The 21,384-nt window shown below is 40.5% G+C and overlaps 1 protein-coding gene across 2 annotated transcripts in view; it reads right to left on the bottom strand.

Moving 5' to 3' along the window:
* CFAP97 (cilia and flagella associated protein 97) overlaps window positions 1-16,590 on the bottom strand; it is a 34,628-nt gene extending 18,038 nt beyond the window's left edge. The window contains exons 1-2 of one of the 2 annotated variants that reach the window (XM_029226657.1): window positions 16,509-16,590; window positions 8,030-9,081 (exon numbers count right to left, since the gene is read on the bottom strand). In XM_029226657.1, coding sequence (XP_029082490.1) covers window positions 8,030-9,077 — 1,048 coding nt within the window. In that variant the 5' untranslated portion in view covers window positions 9,078-9,081; window positions 16,509-16,590. Of the gene's footprint in view, window positions 1-8,029; window positions 9,082-16,406 lie in introns of both variants that reach the window. The other variant, XM_029226658.1, reaches the window with a different exon arrangement.
* Window positions 16,591-21,384: the final 4,794 nt, after the last annotated feature.

Here is a 21,384-nt window from a genome sequence, read left to right as displayed (position 1 = left end):
CTAAAATCGTTGAGCTTGCTCCTTTAACACTGTTTCAGGCATTAGGTTCTTCATGTGAGCATGGTGCCTCTGTTGATTTGAGCTCTTCTCAAACCTTCGGTAGTATCTGGTGGTGGGCCGAGGGTTATCTGAGATTTCCTGCCTGCCTATCTGAGCCCTGTCTGCTGCAGCCTGCCAGCAAGGACAAACAACGTGCTGCCAAGGGATGTGCCAGCAGCCACTAGTCCCAGCGTGGGCATCCTCTTTCTTACCGAGGGTAACAGGGGCTGTATCTTCCCCTTGAATACCGTACTGTTTCATTTCCTCCTATGTTGCTATCAGTTTAGCAATAGGTCTGACAGGTTTCTCTGCTCATCAATGCTTTCTTATCCCATTTCTTTCTCTTATATTAGTTTTTCTTCCCAGGATACACCCTCTAATAATGAATCTAATTATTTCCTACAGAATCTAGGTGGTAAAATCTGAAGTGGTGCATTTCTAAACCATCTCTGTTTCGCCCTCCAGATTCTTCCTAAACTGACCTCATTTTACCGTTACAAAGGATGAAAGGTACTTTAAAATCTAGTCATGTCAACTTCACTGCTCTCCAAACAGGAGCCATTCATGCCATAAGCCAATGCCTAACTTTGGTTTCCTCCACTACTCCACTTTTCAATGCCCTCTCTGCCTATTCAGGGATAAACAGCCCAAGGCCAAAGAACTAATTCCAATCATACCCTTTCGACATCTGTACAGCAAAGGAAGGCTGGGGATGGCAGTGGGAAGTCCCCCCAAAGTAAGATGTCTAATAATGCTAGTCTCCACTGACTTTCCCTTCTCACATTCTCACAGAACCCCAAAACCCTGTATTTAGAATGGACCTTAGCAACCTATATCAACTACCCCCATCTTACAAATGAAGAAATTGGGGCACAGAAAAGTTACTGCTTGTCTATGGTCATGTGGATGACACCCAGAAGCCTAAAAGTTGCTCTTTTTAAGTCTTTATTGAATTTGTTACAATATTGCTTCTGTTTTATTTATTTTTAAAATTAATTTATTTTTGGCTGCGGTTGGGTCTTTGTTGCTCTGTGCAAGCTTTCTCTAGTTGCAGCGAGCAGGGGCTACTCTTCGTTGCGGTGCGTGGGCCTCTCATTGCGGTGGCTTCTCTTGTGTGGAGCACGGGCTCTAGGCGCACGGGCTCAGTAGTTGTAGGACGTGGGCTCAGCAGTTGTGGCTCATAGGCTCTAGAGCCCAGGTTCACTAGTTGTGGCACACGGGCTTAGTTGCTCCGCGGCATGTGGGATCTTCCGGGACCAGGGCTCGAACCCGTGTCCCCGGAATTGGCAGGTGGATTCTTAAACACTGCACCACCAGGAAAGTCCCTATGTTTTGGTGTTTTTGGCCCCGAGGCATGTGGGATCTTAGCTCCCTGACCAGGGATCAAACCCACACCCCCTGCATTGGAAGGAGAAGTCTTAACCACTGGACCACCAGGGAAGCCCCAGCCTAAAAGGTTCTGATTCTGCTTTCAGAATTTTCTTCACCCCTCTGTGTGAGTATTCAAGTTCAACACTGTTTCATTATCCCATGGCCTATAATTGGGACACTTGATTTTATGTTCTTTTATTATTAACTTTTCTTTCACAGGTTTAATATTTTTTAGTTTGAACTCACAAACTTATTAACAAAACATTTTTAAACCAATAAATAATGTTAACACTGTTAGCTAATAGAGGCATCCCTATCTAAAGTCTCGCCCAATATTTGCTGTAATAGCTTGCAAAATATTTACCTCAGAATTCACTATCTGAACGAATGAAGTGTTTTACTGCAGATGTACTTGAGCTAGTGAGAATGTTTAAACTGAGAGGATGCAGAGCATGCTGTGTTCCTACTCAGCTGGTCTCTGATGGGATCACAGGTCCTGCTCATACTTTTTAAAATGTGTTACCATTATCACTATCATCTTCCTCTCATTAAGTGAATTTAACTTCCCAGGAAGTGGAAAAGGCTGTGAAGAAATTAGGTGAGCCAAGGAGGCCTAAAAGGCTCACAGAGTGGGGTAAATGTTGGAAGTAATAAGGCTTACTGAGATATGAGTGCAGAGGGGCATAGCTTGGCCAGGCACACATCGCATCTCACATGTCCGTGGAAACTGGACATGTGAAAACTTAATGAAAGAAATGAAGAAAACTTAATGAAAATATTCTTGGATCTGAAAAGCTTCACTGGGTAAACCGAGAATGAAAAATAATTTGAAAAATCTAAAGAAATATCTTATGCAATAAACTGGTCTAATACTAATTAGTATTTAAATACTAATTTACTATTTAAATTTACTAATTTAAATACTAATTAGTATTTAAAATACTTTACTACTATAAAGAATCTTTGGTGGTTTATTACTGACTCCAATAACAGATGTATCAACAGGCAAAACGCTGCTTTGTCCCTGTGCCTGTAGAAGCCCTGAATACCGCCTACTGGCAGGTCACTGCGATCAGGGCTCCCTACGGTGCAGCAGTATGAATAAAGCTTTCCTTTTACATTTTAGCTCAGTTTCTGGGTTAAACCAGTGTTTCAGTGTTTCAATTATATTTGGGAAACGGATAAGGGATTTGGGGTGGATTATCATTTTTCCAACTTAAAACTTAAAAATATATAGGCCTTCTGTATCTAAAAAGTTTCAGAAATGGATTAGCTAAGAGTTGTGAGGATACACGTTAATTATTTTCAATGGAACCAGGTAGTTTTTTTAATGTCTTGATACTCAGACTAGGGTCCTTGAATAAGCAGCATTGGTATCACCATCGGGCTGGCTAGAAATGTAGCTCCTTGGATTCTACTCTAGATTAACTGAACCTGAATCTGCATTTTAACAGGATCCCCAAGTGATTTGTATGTATGTTGAAGTTTGAGAAGCTCTGGCCTAGTGGATAAAGCTGGCTGCCCAATTAGCATATATTCCTACTGTTGGGGTTCTGGGCAGGTCACCCCCAAATATGCCAAAGTGCCATATTGATGATTTTGAATTAAAGTTACTTAAGAAAAAGCTGGTGCAAGAATGACACTTTGACCCTCCTGTCTCCCTGAAAACAAGAACTGAATCTCTCAATGTGAAAGGTGCCCTCCCTGTACCAGGAGGGAGAGAGCCAACCTTATCACCAGTGATAGGGAACTGGGGACCAAGAAGGCTGCATAAACAAGCCTTGTTCTTCTTTGCTGATTTACTACTCCAAGCCCAATCCCTGTTAAGATTCTTCACTAATTAAAAACCCAAACCTAAGTTTCTTTGTCCTGTCAATTCCTCACAAAATTTATTGTTTGTCTATAAAGTATGAAAGCTGCCTGCCTTGGTTACTTCTTAGCTCCTATTTCTCTGAGACCTCCGTAAGTACGATTTAAATTTGTTTTTTTCTCCTGTTAATGTTTTGTCTCAATTTAATTTTTAGGCCAACCAAAAGAACTCAAGAAGGAGAAGGGGAAAATTTTCTCCTCCCTGACACTACTTTCCCCTCCTTCTTACTTATTAACACATCCTGATTTATTCTTTTTAAGACAGCTAGCTCCTCCCCATGAAGCTATGTCCTTAAGAGGAAGTTGACCTCCCTCTCCGGACTCCCAACCCTGACTCCAGAGTGAGTTTACTGGCCTGGAATAGTCCCATTCCCCTTGCCAGTCACTGTTTCAGGAATGGGAGTGTAACTCAGTTCTGAGCAATGAGACATAAGTGGAAGTCAGTTCAAGGTTCCTCCACTCTAAGAGAGCCAGACGTAGAGGCAGCTTCCATTTCTCTGGACACTGTCATGTCTGCATGTGGATACTAAAAGTTGCTGCAGACATCTCTTGGTAGCCTAAGGAGGAAGCCAACACCAGGGCTGGGGGAATACAGTGACAGAACCTGGGTCCCTGAGGACATTTTTAAGCCACTGAGTCAGTCAACCCTCAAGCTGGTCTATCTCTGGACTTTTTGTTATGTGAGAAACATTGTTTCATTAGGAATTTCTGTTTCTTACATCCAAAATCACCCTAAATAATACAAAGAGATAATCATTGATGGTACTGAACAAAAGGCTCAGATATCACAGGCTATTTTCCATTAGATGGTTTTTTTAAAAACCTGACAATTCCAAAAGGGTCAAATGTTTTCTCCCTAAAGCAAGATTTTTATTGGCTGTGTCCTCTCTCATTCCTAGAATGGAGTGATGCTTATAATTTGTGGAATCAAACAGTACATATAAGAATAAAAAAATGGAACAGTGAGCCCTTAAAATGAACCTACAAGTCATATTATACATTTTCATTTATCTTCTGTAACGTTTATTTTCAATATACTTACTTTACTAATCTAAGAAAATTTTGTAAGATACTTTATAATGCCAAACGTTTGGCTGCTACTTTTAAACACATATAAATCACAGTAGAAATTATTAAGAACAATGTAGCAATAGACATTTGACACAGAAGAAAAAGCAAATATATTAAGATGCATATTATTAATACAAAACATTAGGAGCAGCCTGCATTATCACATCAGATAGATTTTTATGGTTTAATTTCTTTTTTAATTTTTATTTATTTATTTTTTTGCAGCACGTGGGCCTCTCACTGTTGTGGCCTCTCCCGTCGCGGAGCACAGGCTCCGGACGCGCAGGCTCAGCGGCCATGGCTCACGGGCCCAGCTGCTCCGCGGCATGTGGGATCTTCCTGGACCGGGGCACGAACCCGTGTCCCCTGCATCAACAGGCGGACTCTCAATCACTGCGCCACCAGGGAAGCCCCTTTATGGTTTAATTTCAACTACCTTTCAATTTTTTGCATTACAAATATGATTTTAAGAAACCTGTCACTTCAAGAAAAACAACTGACAGTATCTGCTGGCAATCATAAAATCTGAGCATTTTAGCAAAAATTAGAATTTTTGATAAACCTGAGTTTGATAGCTTCCCAAGAGCTTTCTAGTGAGATTGGTAGTGATATTAACAACTGTGATTTCTGTATGGTGTACTATGAAATATGTCAACATTTACATGCTCAGTGAACCAACATTTTCCAAATAACCTGTATATCATGTTACAAAACCATGCAAGGGCAAACAATACGTTCAAAATGTAAGACGGAGCAATAAATTCTAATGTAATGGACTACAAATTAACATCAGTTTCAAATTGTACATTGCAACTAACATTTAAGAAACTACTACTTGTAGAGTCTTGGTGTGGTATCCAAAAAAAATCTAAAATTAACGGAAAAGGCTATTAAAATGCTCCATTTCCAGTTATATATCCTTGTAAAGCCAGATTTTCTTCATATACTTCAACCAAAACAATATATCACAATAGCTGTATGCAGAGGCTGACATGAGAATCCAGCTATTGCCAGGCATTAGAAACTAGCAAAAATCACTAACTTTTCTGGAACTAGAGTTATGTTGTATAGGACATGTTACTTATATTAATACATAATGGGTTTACTATTACTATTTTTTTTTTTTTTTTTTTTTTTGCAGTATGCAGGCCTCTCACTGTTGCGGCCTCTTCCGTTGCAGAGCACAGGCTCCGTACGCACAGGCTCAGCGGTCATGGCTCACGGGCCTAGCTGCTCCGCGGCATGTGGGATCCTCCCGAACCGGGGCACGAACCCATGTCGCCTGCATCGGCAGGCGGACTCTCAACCACTGCGCCACCAGGCAAGCCCCCACTATTACTATTCTTAAATGAAGTAATAAATATTTTTTAAACTTCTGATTTAATTTTTAATATGGTAAATATTTATGTAGATATAACCCACTAAACAAAAGCTTCCTGGGGTCCTCAATAATTTCTAAAAGAGTGCTTTTAGTCTTAAGGTCAAAAAGTTTGAAAACTGTTACGCTAGAGCACTGGGACTGATGCTGGAGATCCGGAAGAGATGAAGACAGAGGCAGCCCTCAACCTGACGAATTATCAACCCGATTTGTCATACACCTGATCTTAAAGACTGCAAAGTGGCCATTACAATTTTTTTTTAAGTGAAAATTGTTACATGAATGGCTTGATAAAAAATTAGAGATATTGGGGCTTCCCTGGTGGTGCAGTGGTTGAGGGTCCGCCTGCCGATGCAGGGGACACGGGTTTGTGCCCTGGTCCGGGAAGATCCCACATGCCGCGGAGCGGCTGGGCCCGTGAGCCATGGCCGCTGGGCCTGCGCGTCTGGAGCCTGTGCTTCGCAACAGGAGAGGCCACAACAGTGAGAGGCCCGCAAACCACAAAAAATAAATAAATAAATAAATACTGTCTATTATGTGCCAATACTTGCTAGATTTGGGGATTCCATCAAGAAATAGGATGCTGCCCTCATGCTGCTTACACTGATTCCAGAGTCTCATGGAAGGAGATATGTTTTTGTGACAGAGAGGCAGAGATGGGGTACGCAGCTTCTATACAGAATGTTCAGAAAGAGTATCCCTGAGAAGGTGACATAGAAACTGAGACCCTAGAAACAGACTGAAGTAGCCTCTACAAAGAGAAAGGCCAACGGCAAGTGCAAAATGCCTCATGAACGCAAAGTATTCTGAGAACAGTAAGGAAGGAGTGTGACTGGACCAACAGGTAATGAGAGAGAGAGAGGAAAGGAGATGTAGGCAAGTATCCATATGACAGACAGCAATGAATCATTCATCACTCTTAACTGCATATTAGACCAAGTGCATCAGAATCTCATGGCAGAGCCTAGGCATCAGTATTTAAGTTTGTTTTGATAATTTAACAGTTCTCCAGGTGATGCTAATATACTGCCTTGGGTGAAAATCACTGATGTAAAGTCTGTTAGCCTATGATGAGGAATCTGGATTTAAACTAAGAGTAAGCCCACTGAAGAGTTAAGAAGAAAACTAGTAGGATTGATTTATTTTTTAAAAGATCACTCTTGGTTGTTAGGGGGAGAAGGAGAGGGGCAAGAATAGAAAACTCAATCCTGAAAGTTTTAAGAGACTGAATGAGCATTTATCAGGAAAGATATATTGAGTAGAGTCTTAACCACTAGATGGTAATAGCCGATGCCAAGAATCTGATTTTTCAGACACACTAAACAATCAATAGGTACGATCAGAGCAAAGAAAACCTATAAAAGAAGGAACATTCACAAGTGTAAACTGCTCCAAAATACACTTTATCAATCTATGCGACTCATTTGACTAAATAGGGGATTTATTTATGCCCTTACATTGCCACCATATGTAAATTATGTAGCTGAAGATTTATTCTTTCAACTAACATTTCAAACAAACGAAGACAGTGAGTCCTATTTACAACTTAAAAATTTTATCTCCAACTGCCCTAAAACCTAACCAGCAAGCTCAGTATTTTTACAGTTTTATATTAACTAGTCAAAGATAAAGTTCAAAGTTGTTTTTATTTCCCCTGGAATATACTGTTCCTTTCAAACTAAATAATGGGTAATAATAAATTGAGACAAATACAGCAATCAGGATTATCCTAATTCTAAAATACTTCTACCTTAAAGCAACTACAACTTGAATTATGCTATTTTATCAACTTGGTAATTATTTTCAAGTAATGCTCTTTAGCCTTTAATTTAAAATCTGAAGAGTCTCCTACAGTTTAAGTTCTCTAATTTGCCAGCATTCTTGCCACTTTCCCTGAAACAGGTCAGGTTATTTCAACCTCAGTGCTGCTGCCTTTCTCAAAGAAGAAAGTGAAATATATCTTATGCCTGTGTCTCTACCAAAGGTGGGAAAACATCTGGCTCCCCTTCTCTTGTTTATTTTATCCATCTGGTCTCTCCAGGCATTTTGAGTTTGTAAGGCACTAAACAGAATCAGTATGAAGTAGTTTCTAGTCCTAGCTGAGTGGCTTTGCAGTAATATAAACAATGATATTCCAGACATTTTTAAATGGAATATTTGGTAAAGCTATGATAGTATCAATGATCCCAAACAATAAAACGTACCTACTAGAAAAATCAAGGCAAATTCATATTATTTAATATTTAAGCTCAATATAATATTAAGTTTAATATTTAAATTCAATACAGTTTTTAAAATTACCTTTTAAAAGATGATTCAGGTCCATTGTGTCATGTAAGACTTTTTCCTTGTATCTGTGGTCTAAACTGGAATCCAACACTGCCGACACTGAGGCAAGACTGGGCTCATGTTTTTCTTTCCCTTTTTTGTCTGATTTCAAAGACTTTGAATTATTTTTAAAATCCTCAACATTTTCATATACTTCTTGACTCACGTTCTCTTGCCTTTTAACTTTCATTTTTTGATCGTTTGATGCAGCCAGTTCAAAAGACTGAACAGGGCTGATGTCCGGAGTCGATAAAGGAGTGACATCTGTCACAGTATCTTCAGATTCCTCGGTGTAGTCACCGACTTTTGGCTTAGTACCTGAAGTTTGTGCTCCTGTTGATTTTTCTCCCAGTTTATATTTCTGTTTTGGTGGCAAGTGGGTTACACCAGAGAGACGCTTCTTTAATGATGGAGATGAATCAGATAAACAGACATCAGACCCGGTATTTGAACAGTCTGTATCAGAACTTGAAGACGAGGAGGACAGAGAGGAAGAGGAATTACTTCTGGAATCCTTTTTACTTACGCTTTTCTTGAAGTTATTAGATGGTTTAGCTGACTTTGACCTGACATGATGCTTTTTCTCATCGTCACTGCTTTCCTCTCCATCTGTATAGTAATCACGTTCACCTTCTCTTACAATTTTGGGAATGCTCCTTGGGATGGGCAAGTGTATTTTATGTTCTACTGTAGCATCACACAATTTTGATCGTGAAGAAGTGGTCAAGGACAAAGAATTCCTAGTTTGTATATTATCATTTTCTATGGGGTGTTCTTCTGGAGAAATTTTCTCATTTCTTTCAGTTCCCTTCTCAGTAAGATCACTTTTCCTTCTCTGTATTCCAAATTTCAAGTTTACATTTTCCGTATCTTTATCTATTCTCTCTTCAGCGTCATCATTTTGCTTGTCAAAAACTGAGTTACTTTCACATTTCTTTGCTTCTTCAAAGTCACTGTCAAAGAAAGAATGGTCCACTTCACCTTCTGATATATCTCCAAACTGATCCATGACGGCAAACATATATCTGAAAAGAGGGAAAGTGTAACCATCAGACAAAAGAGTAATTTCCAAATACTTTTCATTTTTATACTGTAATTGCAAATTTTCCAAAACTGAGAAGTTTGGGTAACAGATAAAGAGAAACATGAAAAAAACAAAAAAAAAAACACCACCAAAACCCAATAACTCGGACTTCCCTGGTGGCACAGTGGTTAAGAATCCACCTGCCAATGCAGGGGACACGGGTTCGAGCCCTGGTCCAGGAAGATCCCACATGCCGCGGAGCAACTAAGCCCGTGCGCCACAACTATTGAGCCTGCGCTCTAGAGACCGTGAGCCACAACTACTGAAGCCCGCTTGCCACAAGTACTGAGCCTGCACTCTAGAGACCATGAGCCACAACTACTGAAGCCCACTTGCCACAAGTACTGAGCCTGCACTCTAGAGCCCGCAAGCCACAACTACTGAAGCCCGCGCGCCTAGAGCCCGTGCTCCGCAACAAGAGAAGCCACAGCATTGAGAAGCCTGCACACCACAATGAAGACTAGCCCCCATTCGCTGCAACTAGAGAAAGCCCATGTGCAGCAATGAAGACCCAACGCAGCCAAAAATAAATAAATTAAAAAAAACACCAATAACTCAGTGAAATGATAATGGGGCTACAGGGATAATATCAAGTAGCACCAATGATCTGAACAGTAAGTAAGTCTAATAGTTTGGTTCACAAGAAAATAATAAGAGATCGTCAGGCATATCACAAACATGGATACCTAGACTGGCCTCCAAGGAAAACCTGAATGCTATAAATTAAGTACAGTTAGAGTTTAGAATAAGAAAGGATGGTGTTAAAACCTCTTCAGATCAGCCTAGCCAGCCCAAACACACATCATTCTGGTAGAAATAGTTCAATGGGGATTAACAAACTTCCCTATTTCAGAACTTGTCTTTGTCCTATTTTGCTCCTTCACTGCCCTCACTGGGGGAGCAGCAGGAGATAAATCCTATTAAAAGTAAAAGCTCCCTCTGTCCCTTCTTAAAGAGGAACAAAACCTCTAAGACACATGTATACACAGTACAGGGAGCTTGGAGGAAAACCTTCCGAATATTTAATCACATATTGTTACATAACCACAATAAAAAGGGGAAAGTATGCATGTCTCATTGTGCTAAAGGGAGTCCAGCGTAAGAGAGATTTAGTATCTACTGAGATAGTAGACAGGCTTCTAAAATGGAAAAATTAAGGCATATTATTTAGACACGTGGAGTTAAATATTAGAAATGCATTAAAAAGTTCAAAGCAATTGCTGCTAACGTGGTGCCGGGACCACTATTTTGGCTATAAATCTTAAACTATTAGTTGACCTGTAAATTTATATGTGTACTACTAAGGTAAAAAATCAAAATTGATTTTAAAGTATTTTCATACTTCATGCAATTGGGATTAAACTGGAAATGTCAGTATAAAGTCATATTTTTCTTTCTCTCTTATTACAGGGGTCTACGCAGCAGTGTCACAGTATCTGTCACTAATAATCTAGAATTCAGAGTTTGACCTCTCTAATACTATTCTCCACTAAAACCACCCCCCAAAACCAAGATCCTTTGGAAGGCAGCTGATTCCATTTCTGGAGGTAAAGACAAACAATAAACCCAGAGTAGTGGTAATAAAACAAAGGATTCAGTTTAAAGGGGCTTCCACTGTCCAAGCCGGACAATCCTGCACTGAAGAACAAAAAAACACAAAATACACTTAAAAATAAAAAAGTAATTCTGTGGAAAGCCATTAGTTGATAATGATATTCAAAAGAGGCAAATAACATGAGCTATGTCAAGGGAAAGGTATATACAAAATTCCAATAATAATAATATGCAGCCAACAATCCAATTATGGGTTCACTATATTCAAATCATGATTAATTCCGTTACACCACATCAAACAATAAAAGACTATGTAATCTGTATCCTAAATCAGCCATGATACTCTGCAGCCTTTGTTTAAGTGACCCTGCAATCTATAAAAACAAGTAGGTAGAGACATGATTTAAAAAGCAACCAAACTTACACTGTTAACACTAATGTGACAGACTGATAGGTTAAGGTTTCTGCCGTTAAAGTTTTGAAAAACTTAAGAGATTCTGATATATTAAACTTCCAAAATTTTAACTGTAATCAACTTTTAAACACTTAAGGGCATCTGATTAAATCAGTAAGTTTAGACTTAGGTTTATAAAAAACATCTAAGTACTTAGGTTTCCTTTGTGAGATCTATAAGTGTGTCTTGTTAGCTGTTTGAGGTACTTAAGAAAATCAAATATACTAAAATTGTAATCGTGCCATTAATTAAGCAGGTTTGCAAATGGTATACAGTATTCAGGAAAATTTAAGCTAAATGAAGATAAATTAAGAGAGGATTAAGGTTTTAAAATTCTAACACATTATTATATTTAAACTGAAATAAGATGTAAGTAGATTTTAAAGACTTCAGAGAAATTAGACTAAAACTTATAATATTTATTGTATTTAATAAATATTAAATACAAGAAATATTATTTCCCGCAGCATGGATTAATGCCCTCTTTATGTTTTAAAATTCAAATCAACAGAAGGAAGCCTCCCCCCCAAAGGTTTTACATATGTTAAAAAAAAGAAAAATTCAAACAAGTAAATTTTAAAGATCTAATTGGCTTTATTGAACAATTCATGAATCAGGCAGCATCCCATCCAGAGAGTAGAGGGGAGCTCCAAAGGGCTACAGAAAGGGAAAGGTTTTTAAAGGCAAGACAAGGAACTCATATATAAAAAAGACTATTTCAGGCTTAGGTAACCTACCCATGGGGGACAAAAGGGGTCTGTGTGGCAGTTTACCTCATCTCCCTTTGGGGGATGGACAGGGCCCTGTGACAGATTACCTCACTGGTGCTGACCAGAACATTTCTGACTGACCGGTTAAGACTACATTTCTGGGGGAGGTTGAAGCTTCAAGTAGGTTAGGTATGAAGCCCCAGTTTGGTGGGGCGGCCCAGCAGACGTGACTCCATCTGGAGCCTGTAGTTTTCTTTTTAACAACTCCCCCGTTTTGATCAGACTCAGCTTAAATGAGAGATGTGATTAAAATCTAAGGCATTAGCACCACGCTCAGCTACTGCTCTGAAGTTCTCAAAGTTTGTTGTTCCTTTGTGTGGCATCCAGAGGTTATGATGCTTTTGCTTAGCCCATGTGATATTCACAGGTCACAGCTTCAGGCTCAATCTTTAAGTCAGTCATTTTCTTCTTTACTTTTCTGACGTTCAGTCTTAGGGAGATCATTTCCTTGATGGTTAGTGGCTGTGACTGTGCATTACAGCATTTCTTTCAATACAGAAAAAAACTTGAATATAGGAATATTATGAATCCATTAAAATAACTATTTAAATCAGGGGTCAGCAAACTACTGTGCCTCGGCTAAATGCAGCCCACCATTTGTTTCGTAAATAATGTTTTATTGGGATACAGCCCCACTCACAGGTTTAGGAACTGTCTCTGACAGCTTTCCCACTACACCTGCAGAGTTAAGTAGCTGTGACCAATACCATAGGGCCCACAAAGCCTAAAATATTTACCAACTGATCCCTTTAATGAAAAATTCTGTGGACACCTGATTTAGGTGCTATTATCAGCATGAAAAATGCATAATACAAAATTGTTATCCATCTTGGGTTAATAATACAATTTAGACATTTAAACAAAAACTAGGGGAAAAAAGAACAAAAAGGAAGAGTTGAAAAATCAACAATCCCGCTGCATTTTTAATATTTCCATTACTGTTATTGTAATAGTGTTCATGCAATAAACTAACCAAGTAAGTGATGACAGGGAGTCTGCACAGTGAAAGAGAACAAATTGAGCCAGACACTCAGGCTCAAAACTTGGTTCTGATGCTTCCCAGTTGTGTGTTCCTGGGCACAAGTACAAGGATGTTCATCACAGCCCTGTCTGTAACAGCACTGACTTAGAAAAAACTCAATGTCTAGTAAGAGGAAAATGGATAAGCAAAATGTTGTATATGATATATTATATATCAGTCAAAAAGGATAAGCTGAGATCTACAAAAATTATGTTTACCAAGAGAAAAGAATTAAATGAATGACAATACAATTATGAAAAGCAACACACACACACAAAACAAAACTAAATTCTCAAGGGCACAAACATATAAATAAAATTCTACAGCATGGGCTGGGAGGACGTACACTAAACATCTAAGAGTATGAGCCTATAAGCAGAGGGAGGAATGAGGCTGGGAAAGTGGACAAAGGAGAAAAGTTAAGAACCTGGGCAGAGGCCTGTGATTACAGGTCATCACAGACCTAAAGAGTACGACTGATCGTTATCAATCCAATTCTGCCCACCTGAGTTCAAAAAGAAAAACAACAAATCAAATCAGCTGCTGAATGATGGGCAGCTCTTATTAACGTTGTCATTAAATTCTCCCCAAAGTCAGCCTTTTTTGTAAGATAATTCACCCTTTAATCCAAAATGTCAAGGGCTGGAACAAAAGAGCTGTGGTTACTGTTTTTCCCATGGTTAAGACTGCCTTTAGGACTCAAGAAATTTTTTTACAAGTTTCTTAAAATTTTAAAAGCGAATGGTTTCATAGCACAGCCCAGAGCACAAATTTTCCTAGCCAGTTTAAAAAACAAATCTTTTAAAAAGCTAATCATCCAAATCATTCCAACTTCCATCCCTCTGCAAAACTTGTTTACATTTCTATGGAAATAAAATTACTAACATAACTAAGTCTCACTTGTACTAGTGCTGTTATTCTACTACTACTAATAGCCGGAAGTATTGAGTATTTACATGTTAGCATCATTCTAAGTGCATGACAAGTATTAACTCATTGAATCTCTACAATAACTGTAAGAGATTTCATCACTCCCATTTGGCAGAGAGGAAGCTGAAGCAGACCAAGAACTTGCCCGAAGCCATAGAGCTAAGAAGCGGCACAGCCAAGATTCTAAAGCAGGCTGCCTTGAGGATCGTGCTACTAACCACTGTGCTACTCTGCTTCAAAGTATGGTCCTTCCAAAAGGCTAGGAACTGAGACTTCCTTTTTTGAACTTTAAAACACATTGTTGTGATATCTATTATTTATTTGATGGTAAACAGTGGGCAAGATAAGAAGACCCTCCCCTCACAGGGATTTTTAAGGGAAATGGGACTTGTTTAGCAATAGAGCTTTAGAAACAGTTCTTTGCAAAAAAGGGTGGTCTGTACAGTTAAAATTAGATACATATGTCAGTGTCTGCCACACATTTTACTAGATATATTTGCTGTGTAGCAGTTTTCCTCTAACAAAGTAATCTGGAACAAATTTCATTGCCATTGCAAATTAAATAAACCAACCATTAGGTAAACTGTTAACCTAGGTAATAAGAATTCAGAACTTTGAATCAACTTGTGACTCTCTATCCCAAGCTGAGCTTGGGACCCAACCCCCTTTCCAAAGAGAGTAATGAATTCCAAAGGTATTTCTGGCAAGGAGAGTGACATTTCTGGAAGTCATTAAACCTGGAGTAGCAACATACAGTGTAGGACAACTTGCATTACATTCTGCTTGGTCAAACCACTGGGTTAGCCAAAAAGCTCGTTCAGGTTTTTCCGCAACATCTTTTTGATTGAAGCACTTAGCCCTGGGTGCTCTGGTGAAGAGTCTAGAACTGAAGTTATGATTAATTGGTTATCAGACCAAGGGCTCATAGGAATAAAAGAAATGACTAAGAGAAAGGGTGTGTTCAGATACTTGAAGGACTGTGATATGAAACAGACTTGAGAGCTATTATTTGTAGCTCCAGAGGTAGAACTTGCATCAACAGATGGAGTGCATATGAAAGCTGTTCTGAGTTTAACATTAGAATTGCTGAAAAATGGAATGGGCTGCCTTCTAAAATTAGGAGCCGTTAAGTCACTAGATAATGTTGGAGCAAAGACTGGATGGCCATTTGCTGGGACGCTGCAGAGGGAATTTATAAATTTGGAGGCTATAACCTTTCCCAACCCTAACATGAACTAGGTCTAAATCCCAAAGTCTAACCGTAAGCCAAATGATTACAGATCCTTCTTTGAAATCCCTGTTTCTCAAAGCTGTTTCCCACCTTTCCTGTCTTACCAGACTGGGAACTCCTGGTATCTTGCTCATCTTTATATCCTAGTGCCTAAAGTAGGACCTGACAAATACTAGACATTCAAAGCATGTTTATCTGATGAAGGAGTTTGGAGTTAGGAGATTTAAGGCTGGGCCCTAGTTCTGCTCTTTGCTAGCCAGTTATGTAAGCACAACAATTACCTCTTTCACCTGAGCTAGTTTCCTACAGCTGTCCCTCATTCCCCATCCCTCACACACACCGGAATCAACTATCCCCTTATCTGCATTTATAAGGTTCCTGTAGTCCCCAGCAGACGTAAGCATCTGTCTCCCTAAGTGGTCACAGTTCACGAGAGGGGTGCATAGCCCATTGCCTGGGAGACTTTTCAGGTTTAAGTTCAGGTTCATAACATCCAACAGACCGGTTATTGTAAGGACTTAAACATTCAGGTGATTTAATTAACGGAAAAATTATCCAACTGTCCCACTAAGCAATCCTTTTGATAACATTCACTTCAAAGTTAGTGAGATTCAAATCAAATGACAGTTCATCAGGCTGCAATAACCCTGCTCGTGCTCAATGAGGACAAGTACTTGCCAAAGGTGCCCAGGAATCACTTGGACACACAATTTGTACAGCCCCTGCAGAACCAGCAATAGAAATACTGATGCTTTCACGTTCCATCAGGAAAACACACAAATAGGAATCTGGCATTTTTAACTGCCATTTTGATACTATGACAGTACATTTCTGTAGTTTTGACATATGATTTGGTCCAAAGAAGGTAACCGATTGGGTACACGAAAATGCCGGGCCAAAGTAAACACCTGTATTCCAGGAACTCTGGTTCCTTACACGAACCCCTCCTGATCCCGCTAGGTAGCGGATAATAACTGACATCCCCCTCCCGCCTCAGGGGTCAGGGTCAAGTCCCCGGAGGTGGGCGGCGGTGCCCTGAGCCGGGATCCCGGTCGCGACCACGTCTTAAATTCACGGCCGACCCCGACCCCCAAGCCACCCGCGAACGCGCCCCCGGGCAGGCCGGGCCGTCCCACCGCGGCCGGCTGGGGTTGCGGGCCCCGTGGTCCCGCCGGCCCGGACGCCTCCGCGTTGGTTACACCCGCCGTCCGAGGGTCTGCCAGTGCAGCAGAGGAGGCGGGGCGCAGGGCTGGGGGCCCGGCCGGCCCGCCTTCTTAACCTCCCGCGCCGGCTTCCGCATACCGACCCTGCGTGCTCGCCGAGGCCTGGGCTCCGGAGAGGAAAAAGGATCCTGAACGGGGGGCGGGGGCTCTACGAGAGGAGGAAGGGTCGCCCGCGCGCCGCTCACCTGGGAACCGCGACCACCTCAGCAGCCCAGCGCCGCCCGCGGCGTTCCGGCCTCGCGCACGCGCACGCGCTCCCGCAGCCCCTCCACGCGGCCCCGGCAGCGGCTCGAGCTTCCGGAGGCGGAGAGAGCGGAACTGGAAAAGAGGTCGCAAGGGGACGCGGCGAGTCCCGTGGGAACGGGGCGGTGCCAGAGCCCCCGCGCGGCGCCGCTCCTCGCGGCGGGCGTCACAGAGCGCGGCGGGCCGACCCCGCTCCGGCCGGCGGGGGGCTCGAGGCCTGCCCGACGACCCTCCTCTCGAATGGCAAGGGACGCGGGAAGAGAGTGATCTCCGCGCCCTCGGCTGCCCGGTGCCCCGCCAGGGTGTTACTGCTGCTGCCTCTCGGCTGTTAACCGCAGTGCGGGTGGACCTAGTTGTTGCAGTGGCTGATGTCATGGGGAAAGCTGCTTTAATTATCTTGTACCCGAACAGCAGCAATGATAATAAATACGAATGCGGCTGTGTCTGTGATTATTTCTATCAGCAAAGTTCAGTTCAAAGAATTAGCTTTATGGGCCAGGGGCTGGTAACACATTAGAAAGTCCTCTGACTACTCGTAAATGAGATGGGTAGTTAAAACAATTTAGGAGGGGCTCCCCTGGGGCTCCCCTGGTGGCGCAGTAGCTGAGAATCTGCCTGCCAACGCAGGGGACACGGGTTCGAGCCCTGGTCTGGGAAGATCCCACATGCCCCGGAGCAACTAGGCCCGTGAGACACAGCTGCTGAGCCTGCGCGTTTGGAGCCTGTGCTCCGCAAGAGGCCCGCGCACTGTGATGAAGAGTGGCCCCCGGTCTCTGCAACTAGAGAAATCCCTGGCACGGAATCGAAGACCCAACACAGCCAAAAATAAATTAATCAATTAAAAAAAACCAACAACAATCTAAGAAAGATGATTTCTGTCCAATGTATTGAAAGCAGCAATTTTTCGCTTTTGAACTCGCAGGCACATAGTAGATACGGTAGAACAATGGTGCCCCACAGATGCCCACCTCCTATTCCCAAACTTGTGAATATGATACTTTACATGGCAAAAGGGACTTTGTGATTAAGGATCTTCAGATGGGAAAATCAACCTAGGTTATCCCAGGTGAGCTCAATGTAATCATAAGGGTCCTTATAAGAGGGGAGGCAAGAAATTCGGGGTCAGTAATAAAAGACATGGCACTAGAAGCAAGAGGTTGTAATACACAGCATGGTGACTAGTTAATACCCTCTTGTATATTTGATAGTAGCTGAAAGAATAGATCTTAAAAGTTTTCATCCTAAGGAAAAGAAATTTGTATATATGTGAGGTAATCAATGTTAACAAGACTTGCAGTGATCATTTCGTAATATGTACATAAATCATTTTGTTGTACACCTTAATGTTATATGTCAATTATACCTCAATAAAACTGGGTTAAAAATTTTTTGTTTTAAAAAAGAAGCAGCAAGAGGTTGGAGTAAGGGGCCGTGAGCCAAGAGTTGAAGGCACATCTGGAAGCTGACAAAAGGAAGAAAGGGGATTCTCCCCTTGAAGCCTCCAGAAGAAATGCAGCCCAGCCCATACCTTGATTTTAGATTTTGACCTCCAGAAAGGTAAGAGAATAAATTTGTGTTGTTTTAAACCGCTAAGTTTGTAGTAATTTGTTACGGCAGCAACAGGAAATTAATACAACAGGTACCCAATATTTTTTACATGAAAGTATAGGGAAAGGAACTGGTTAGCCGTATCCTAGGGAGTCTCATTAAGGAATTGGCTCTATTTTTGTTCTTCATTATGCATTTTGTACTTATTGGTCGTAACTACCAACAAGCACAGAGAATCATTTCTCTGTCGTTTTAGGAGGCTAAAAGGAAGGATTTCACTTAATTTTGCTTGAAAGAACTATGCTGACACCATTTTCCAGGGATGGTTGTCCACCCTGTGGTCAGAAGTTTATTATACAAAGGAGTTGAATAGCCATTTCTCCAAAGAAGATGGCCAATAAGCGCATGGAAAGGTGTTCAATAGCATTAATCATTAGGGAAATGCAAATTAAAACCATGAAATATCACCTCACACACATTGGGATGGCTATTAAAACAAAACAAAACAAACAGAAAATAACAAGGGTTGGCAAAGATGGGGAGAGATAGGAACCCTTGTGCATTGCTCCTGGGAATTTAAAATGGTGTTGCTGCTGTGGAAAACTATGGCAGTTCCTCAAAAAATTGAACACAGAATTACCATCTGACCTAGCAATTTCACTTCTGGATGTATACCCAGAAGAATTGAAAGCAGAGTCTCAAACAGATATTTATACACCCATATTCAGAGCAGCATTATTCACAATAATGCTTCCGAAGGATGGAAGCAACCCAAATGTCCATCAACAGATGACTGGATAAACAAATGTCCATCAACAGATGACTGGATAAATGTGGTATATACAAGTAATGAAATATTCAGCCATAAAAAGTAACGAAATTCTGACACATGCTACAACATGGATGAACCTTGAAAACGTTACACTAAATGAAAGAAGCTAGACATGAAAGGACAAATATATGATTCCACTTACATGAGGTACCTAAAATAGGCAAGTCATAGCAACAGAAATTAGGGTAGAAATTCCCAAGGGAAGAAGGGAATGGGGGAGTTATTGTTTAATGGGTACAGAGTTTCAGTACGCAATGACAAAAATATTCTGGAGATGGATAGTGGTGATGTTGTGCAACAATGTGAAAGCATTAATGCCACTGAATTATATTAAAAATGACTAAAATTGTAAATTTTGTGTATATTTTACCATGATAAAAAAATAAGATTATAATATCTCAAGCTTTAATTTTGGCTCTTTTCTGTGCCATGAATTTGTAAGTTTTGCCCTTTCCCTGATTTTCTTTTCCTGAAGGAGCATCTATATTGAATGAATGAACCAATGAACTATATTGTAAATAAGCTCCTTCATGACAGAGATTTTATTTGCTTTGTTCCTCTTCATAGTTCATATGAGGTCATCAACTCATAGGTGAAAAAAGGTCTTTCCCCAAATTCACTGAATCTGGACTCTTTTGTCAGAAAAGATGTAAATATTATCCCTCCTGTCCTTTTTAAAAATTGTTCCTCACTTATTTGTAAACCTCCCGAAACAATTAAATAGAAGAAATTCAGAAAGCAAAATGACTTAGATTCCCAGGAAAGGTAACATTTGAAATTTCCTTAACTCCCACAAAGCAGAAATAGCTCTCCTCTTGTCACCCTAGAACTCAGTAATACCTTTCTTATAATATGTATTACATTACTTTATGCCTCCCTTCCCCACCCCCTTTTTCCTCCCCCCACCCCAATTAGACTGTGAGCTCTTCAAGGACAGAGACCGTATTTTATACTACTTTCTAGCAAAGCCCCTGGCTAATATTTTTGGACTGAGTGAGAGAATGACTAGAAGTCACGTACTGCCTTCCAGAAGTTTACAATCTATTTAAAAGCTAAGTATGGAATTCCCTGGCAGTCCAATGCAGGGGGTGGGGTTTGGATCCCTGGTCAGGGAACTAAGATCCCACATGCCGTGTGGTGTGGCCAGGAAAAAAGCCAAATGAATACCATTATTATTGTATTGGTTTTGTAAGGACATTTTCATGTAATGTAGAAAGCAGTTTGTTTTGTCCTTTGACATTACTTTTAACTATTGTATTTGAAGGATAGCATAATGAAGGAGAATCCTATAATTTAGGTCCTACCACCAACTAGCTATGTGATTTTGGGCAAGTCATGTAACTTCTTTGAACCTCAGTTTCCTCATCTGCAAAATGGGATTTTAATATTTAACTCTATATTCCTTTATAGAGTTGTAGTGAGAAACATATGTTTTAAAAAGGATTTCTGAAAGTTAAAGTTCCTGTTCAAATATGAAATATTTTTATAACTGTTATTTTGTCTGTTCAATTATTCTAGATATATTTTCCTAGAAGGATAACATTTATTCATTGAAAAATATGTAAATTAAGGGCCTACTCTGTGCCAACCCCTGTTCTGAACTGTGATTAATTCTCTAATACTAATTTTTACTTCCCCAAAATATGTTCTCTTTCCTATAGCAAATAAATGACAAATCAGAGACACTGGCTTCTTTTAGGTAGTGTATAAAAGCTTTATACAGGGCTTCCCTGGTGGCGCAGTGGTTGAGAGTCCGCCTGCTGATGCAGGGGATGCGGGTTCATGCCCCGATCCGGGAGGATCCCACATGCCGTGGAGCGGCTGGGCCCGTGGGCCATGGCCGCTGAGCCTGCGCGTCCGGAGCCTGTGCTCCGCAGTGGGAGAGGCCACAACAGTGAGAGGCCCGGGTACCGCAAAAAAAAAAAAAAAAAAGCTTTATATAATCTTAAATGCATAGCATTAATCTTAAACTATTCAAGATCCTTTCCTAACTTATGCAAGTACGTGTAATAATTGTGCGCTGCCTACTTTATATTTTATTCTACTCATGACAAATATGAAACAGCATATAAGTCAGTTCAAAGTTTTTCAGCGTGCATATATTTTGGAGAAATTAGATAAAAAGTAAACAATTTATTTTCTTTCTCTATAATCTGCTGTCCAATAATACTGGATATCCAAATCTAAATGAGCTTATAATTTTCTTTTATGCTTTGTGTTTCATAGCTTGAAAATGTTAGGGTAAAATAAGGCTAACGGCTACATCACCAAACTTCCAGCTGACAAACATAGTTGTACACTGCCTCCTATGTCCCTATCCTTATCCAGGCTCTTTTCTCTATCTCATAGGTAGGTGGAAGCAGATTATGAACAAGAACAGGAACAAGAAATGTGAACTTTAACATGTTTGAGGGATAAGTCCTTAGATGCTACTGATT

The sequence above is a fragment of the Monodon monoceros genome, unplaced genomic scaffold, assembly GCF_005190385.1.
Source record: "Monodon monoceros isolate NGI ecotype Baffin Bay Population unplaced genomic scaffold, NGI_Narwhal_1 Super_Scaffold_17, whole genome shotgun sequence".
Taxonomy (NCBI): domain Eukaryota; kingdom Metazoa; phylum Chordata; class Mammalia; order Artiodactyla; family Monodontidae; genus Monodon; species Monodon monoceros.
This window is presented reverse-complemented; position numbering and strand designations above follow the sequence as displayed.